At 33.7% G+C, this 6,420-nt stretch overlaps 1 protein-coding gene and 1 long non-coding RNA gene across 3 annotated transcripts; both read right to left on the bottom strand.

Annotated features, from left to right (window-relative positions):
* Positions 1-447: 447 nt before the first annotated feature.
* Positions 448-1,492, bottom strand: LOC105109480 (uncharacterized). Its single transcript, XR_839264.1, has 2 exons — positions 839-1,492; positions 448-749 (listed from the first exon to the last, which is right to left on the bottom strand). It is a non-coding gene; the product is annotated as an uncharacterized LOC105109480 (long non-coding RNA).
* A 1,045-nt stretch (positions 1,493-2,537) lies between these two features.
* Positions 2,538-5,257, bottom strand: LOC105109479 (uncharacterized). 2 transcript variants are annotated; one of them, XM_011004203.1, is made up of 3 exons: positions 5,118-5,257; positions 3,941-4,248; positions 2,538-3,071 (listed from the first exon to the last, which is right to left on the bottom strand). In XM_011004203.1, exon 3 carries the CDS (start codon positions 3,032-3,034, stop codon positions 2,726-2,728), a length of 309 nt encoding a protein of 102 aa, XP_011002505.1. In that variant the 5' UTR covers positions 3,035-3,071; positions 3,941-4,248; positions 5,118-5,257; the 3' UTR covers positions 2,538-2,725. The 2 variants fall into 2 exon arrangements, with proteins under 2 accessions (XP_011002505.1, XP_011002503.1); XM_011004201.1 differs by lacking the exon at positions 3,941-4,248.
* Positions 5,258-6,420: the final 1,163 nt, after the last annotated feature.

Here is a 6,420-nt window from a genome sequence, read left to right as displayed (position 1 = left end):
AAGAAATCTGGGTCGAACTACAGTGCAAGGCGGCCTCCAATCTAATCCAGTGCAAAAAAAAAAAAAAAAACTAAAACAATAGTTCTGCTATTGGAGATACAGAGACAATTGCCTTGTAGCAATTTCTCTTTATCCACGATAGAAAACAATGAAACAATATTTTAATTTAGTTTTATTTTCTTTATAATCTTATAAATGTTAATGAATATTGGAGAAGCTCAGTTTTCAACTTTTCTTTGTAGTTGTGAAGAAAATTTTGAAAGAAAGAACATGCTTTCCAACACAATATTTTATTTAGGAAAAAACGTTTTTATCATATAACATACTGTATTCATTTTTAGTTTCATTTTTAAAATATAGATTACTAAAAAAGCTATATCATATTTGTTAAAAACTAATAATTTCACTTTTCTAATTTATATGAAAAAAACAAAGCATACAGAGAAATAACCTTGGAATCCCTCCGATCACAGCAGCAACAACCAGATCAGAAAACAAAACAGACGAAGATATAACAGATAAAACATGATAATCAATGAACTAATTGCCTTGAAGAAGCAAGACAGGATGCGGGGAATCTGTGCTAGCAGGTGATAGGAAACAATACAAACGGAAACACTGAATTGATGCTAAAAAATACCTGTGAAGAGACCACACCACAGAAAATAGATAACAGCTGCAAGCAATCAGTGGAGACCAAATGAGGAGGAAAATGCAAGCATGTGGAGAAGGAACCCATGAAGTCGTTCCTGCAAAAGGGGAGAGGGGGAATGCAAAATATGATGAGACAGGGGAATTGGAAGAAGAGAAACCAGGAACAGTGTAGCTTAAACTTAACTGGTTTGTACAGTGAGATCGGGACGAAAGAATAATAGAGGGGAAGCTGCTGTCTTTGAGATAGAAGGCGCAGGTCAAGAAGTCTACATGAAGCTCCCATGGCGAAAGCCAAGCCAATTACGCAGACCAGAAGGTCGAGTCCAAACGTGCAGGTGATGGGTCCACAACCAGCGGAAGAACATGATGCTGTTCAGCCAAAGGAAGCGCATTAACCCAAGCTGATAAATAATGGAGGGACGAAAGGAGGAGGGCGGACTTGAAAAGAACTCGACAAAGCAGTACACAGAGCATTAATTGTGCAAGCTGCAAGTTCAGGCCCTGCCAGGTCCGTGCAGTGAGGAAGAGACGAAGGTGCTCCCTGAAAACAACCACAACTCAAAACTGGTCCCCATATTCTCTGCTTTTGTTTATAGCGTGCTCAGAGCTGTTATCACAAATCAGCATTGGCCAAATCAACTACAAATCAACGACGAAAACGATCCAAAATGGTAGCGGAAGTTGAAGAGAGAAATCCCAGAAGCTTACAAATCCAACAAACAAGCTTAAAAGGGTGGAAAAGATAAATCAATAGCATACAATGACGAAATCGACAGAGGTGAGAACATTGGAGGCCGAAAAAACTTAAAAGTGAAACACCAAGTGAAAGAGCTGTTCGGCTGGCCCAGCAGCACAGCACCCAAAAAACCTACAAGGACATGCAAGACCCAACCTGACACAACATGATAAGGTTTATGGATATATTTTAAAATATTTTTTTATTTGAAAATATATTAAAAAATAAAAAGTCAAATTCTTTAAAACACACGCCACCCCCGCATTAATAAACACACCTTCGTGAATGGCGATATAATTATAACTGTATTAATTAATTAAATATTTTTAAAGTTATATTGGAACAAGAAACATTTCAACTATACTTTACCAAACTATCACTGACATTTTTGGCGATAGAAGGCGTCGGAGCGGTATTTTATCTCGTTCACCTCCGATATCCAAGATGTCTGGATGCATCCTACCTTCGCCTGAAACTTGGAGAGATACACTACTTAATCCCTTTTTTTTTAATGTTTTTAAATTAATTTTAAGAAGTTAAAACTTGAAAAGCAATCACATCTACATGACTATTTGCTAGAAATGTGATGTTATCCACTATAAAAATAATAATTTATACTCAGATGATACACAGATTCTTCTCGTAATTGAAAAAAACACACTGAAGCATGCATCAAAAATCTAGAGTTAGGAATTTTATGATTCTAAGAGTAGTTGTCTTGGCCGAGATGTAACCACTTGGATGAAAGTGTCGTGAATGTGAAATATAATTTTTTGTTTTTATGTTTAAAAAATATTTTTTAAAATATTTTTTGTTTTAAATTAATATTTAAAATTGTTTTGGTATTTAAAATAATTTAAAAAAAAATATTTGTTAATAAAAAATATTAAACTATAACCATTTTATTTTATTTGGGCTAAGCCCGAAGGTCATTTATTTATTTAATTTTTTTTATAAAAAACTTGTGAACCGTGAACAGCCACTGGCAATTGACAAGATGACAAGAAGAAAAGCAGCGGCAAGGCTACAAGCCAGAGAAAATTCTACGTGCACTGGACCATTATCTACCCAAACTCAAGCTTCATTGGGGCAAAAAAAAAAAAAAAACCCACTTAGCTACAAAATTTAAGATCAGCAACGGCAGATCAAAAGAAATGAAATATGAACAAGATTTCGCAATTGATTTTCCTAAGATGATCACAAACGCAAACTCGTCAAGTGGAAAAGCGAGCTTAACTGCATCCATAACAAACAAAGTCCAAGGAAAGACAGCAAGATAAATCTCTAATGCTATCATTCGAGCAAAGATTACGGTAGTCTTCCTTCTTGAAGTAGTTAACGCTCCATCACAACCCCATCAAAATTCCAATCTCTTACAAGGTCTCTTCTCACAGCACGACTGCGTACTAATCGTGGGGGTCCTGTCATGCTGTCATTACTTGGATTAAGTGGTTGCGGGGTCACTTTGGATGATGATGATGCAAAAGAAGAGTTTGCTCTGGGAGGAGGATGAGATAGCTTCCTGGTTATGCAGTTGGCAATGGCCGTACATCTTCCTTCATTGTCTGAACTCGAGACTGAGTAGCTTCTAAAGGAGCGTGATGGACTTTCTACGCTGTGGCATGCAAGACATGCTAGACTCATATTTTGTCCACTATTTTCAGACCAAGGATACGTCTTGCTGCAAGGTATATGCCAACACAGAAAAAAGAACAAATCAGTATTTTGATAAATAAAGTACGGCATATAAAATTGAAAATCCATGAATTTGCTACAACCAACATGTACATTCACTTATTCTTGCCTGGTACAGATGCAGTTCCCATCCCTCAAGAACAAAATTCAATGTATAGTTGGATTTTGATTATAACTTTTAATTATGAAGTGAAAGCTGACAACGCAAATCCTCTAGCTCTCCAATTACATATTTTAACTATTCTTTATTAAGTGGACGGTGAAAACGCATTCAAATAACTTGCAATAAATTAACAGAAGCAAAAGTAATTGGACTTCCAAACATTGATCAGTGGGCATTCATGGATACTGATTGGGGGTATTTAGTGGGGACACTGCAAGGTAGGTAAGAACACTAACAAAAACAGAGATTGGCTAGGAATGCAAGGAGTCAATCCTTGCTTATAACAATTGAACAAATTACTCCAGCTATCCTGAATAGAGTATAAAATATTGTCTCGGTAACCATTAAGGTTTTCTAGTTAGGTAGTGATACTGACACCAATGATCTATTTATATGTGACTACAGTTAACCATGGAAGGAAGTAAATTATTAATGACATGATACTTTATTCCCCAATGAGATGCTACTTGTAAAATGAACATCCCATCTCAAGTACACTGCAACTCGTATCCTCAAGTGGATCTTGTATTGCTCAAGGCATGAAACTGCAGCACAAAGTCAGAAAATTCCAGCTCAATAAAAATGACTAAATTCCTTAATCACTTGACACACCTACTTCTTTCACAATACAACATGTACAAACAAACTAGGGTTCATATTCTTCAATGACAACGCCAAAGGAAAGAATACACCTTTATAATTAGTCATATTAGACCCGAGTCAAAATAGTGTTGAACCCCTGGACTTGATACTAATGGTGCCATCACAATGGCATTCCAGATAATTGCAATTGATCATGAATTAATTGTTTGCAGGGACAATTGTGCATCCTTTGCATTTTAGGGTGATGACCCCTATTGCAGTCTTTGCACTGCAATCCAAATGCACCTTAAATGCCATCCCGTTCCTGAATAAAGTTTTCAATGTACTTTCAGCAACAGGATTCTCCAAATTTCACATCCACAAGCTAATCATCTCTCCTTGCATTTGCAATACACACCTCCAAAACCAGCAACAACTAATCAGCATCTCCAAACGCCACCTTTTTTCTATTACTCAATATTTCAAAAGGTTATCTTTTATTTGCAGCCATACAAGCCTCAAGACACCAACATAATACCATACAACGGGCTGTTCAAGGAACATAAAGAAGATCAAGCAATTTATACAGGATCTTTGCTAGGAACAACCTGCTTCTAATGTTTCTCACACACGCAAGACAGGATCCAACAATCACAGACAATTCAAGTTCACAAACAAATCCCTTCGACACATTTCAATTTCCCTCCATATTCTCAAGTGGCCCAATCCATTGAGATTTAGAGGTTACACAAATTGACAACTTGGGAAAAATCGGCAGCAACATGTACACCAAGGAAAAAAAAAAAAAATCGACACAAAGCAACATGTGTCACAGAAGTTAGCATTGATAAGGAAAAAAAAAGGGGCTAATTTCCTATACAATTTCAATCATGCTTGGGGTAGAATAGCCCAAAAGACCAGAACCTATAGACACTAAAGTTCGACACAAAGATTATCTATGATTCACAAAACATGCAAACAGAGAAGCAAAAGAGAAAGAAACTCGTCAGCACCATGCTAATCTTATAAACCCACCAGCCAAAAGAAACTCCCACTTCAGCACTGTCAAATAAGCACTTAATCACTAAAACTAACCTCTCCAAACAAAACAAAGAAAACCCATCTCCAAAATCATAAATTTATCCCCATATTAGACAGGCAATTGAAACGCAAAAACAGATTAAACCCACCAAACAGAAACACATGCAATCACAGAGTAATAAAAACAGAAGAGATCCAAAGAAAAGACAATTACGTTTAAGTGAATGAGATCCAGGAGAAACAAACCTTAGAAAAGAAACCGGTTCAACTCTTGTACTGGTAGCTTGCTGTGTTGAGAAGATTCCTGGGTGGAAGATGATCCGAAAGATTAGTTCAGCTGTATTTATATCTTAAAGAAAAACTCTGAATTGATTTTTTTTCTTTTTACTGACTAGTTTGGATGTGGAGGTCCGAGTCCTTGTTGAAGAAAGTCTTTACGTTTGATGTATAAAATTATTTCAAGAAATCTCAAGATATTAATTTTTGTTTTTTATTGATTAGATGTTTTTTCAAGTAGTTTATGCGTTCCATCAATTAACAGTTTCATTTAATGTCTTTTTTAAAACTAAATTAAGAAGATTGATTAGGAATAACTTTTAACTTAAACAAACAATTAGTACGAACTGAGTCAAGATTTTACTTCAATCAAAAATTAAAATTTTATTAACTACAACTTATTCCACTTTTATTTAAAAAAAAAAAGCTAATTGGAATCAATTTTCATCAAACATGTTTTTAATTTAATTTAATTTATTTTTATCAAAATTTATTATTTACTTAGGCTAAAGAATTATTATAGTGTGCTGGAAAAAAAACAAGGAAAAAAAAAAAAACATGAACGTTTCCGACAGGGCTGGATTGGACTAATATGGGTCGTACGTAGAGTAAGTGGGCCCATGACGGCCGTGGACTTGCAGTCAACTGGGAGGAGTAGAAAATTATTAAGGTGGGGCGGTGGGGTTTAAGAAGCAAGTGCTTTGATAAATATATTTTAGTTGGATTTGAATTTATAACTTAATTAAATTTGAATTTTGATATTTTATAAATTATAAATTTGATTTTTTTATATTTAAGTGGATTAAATATATCAAATTGAAGTAAAATTTTTACAAATATTCATCAAGCATATAATTTTTTATTTTATTTTTTAACTATTTCAAATAAAATACTAAATCGTCGGTATTTCTTTCACAATTTATGATTTCTAGCATCTTCAGTGGAGAAAAATAAATTATAAGTATAGTATTAATAGTATAAATATTATTTTTATTATTATATATATTTTAATAATAAAGTTATATTAGTGTTATTGGAAGTATAGTTGTGTTTATTTTTTAAAGTATTTTTTAATTAAAAAATATCAATAATATATTTTTATTTTTAAAAATTATTTTTTATATCAGCATATCCAAATAATTTAAAAATATTAAAAATATATTAATTTAAAATAAAAAATTAATTTTTTTAAAAAGCTAAATTGTTAATAAGATATTTTAATCCAAAGTTGTGATAACACAAAGCTCAGAAATTAGAAAAAACCTTGTGTATT

This window comes from Populus euphratica, unplaced genomic scaffold (assembly GCF_000495115.2).
Source record: "Populus euphratica unplaced genomic scaffold, PopEup_1.0 scaffold219.1, whole genome shotgun sequence".
Classification (NCBI taxonomy): domain Eukaryota; kingdom Viridiplantae; phylum Streptophyta; class Magnoliopsida; order Malpighiales; family Salicaceae; genus Populus; species Populus euphratica.
This window is presented reverse-complemented; position numbering and strand designations above follow the sequence as displayed.

Excerpts from the sequence above, each read along its gene's own strand:
- LOC105109479 (XM_011004203.1), bottom strand. The coding sequence starts at position 3,034 with ATGAGTCTAGCATGTCTTGCATGCCACAGCGTAGAAAGTCCATCACGC.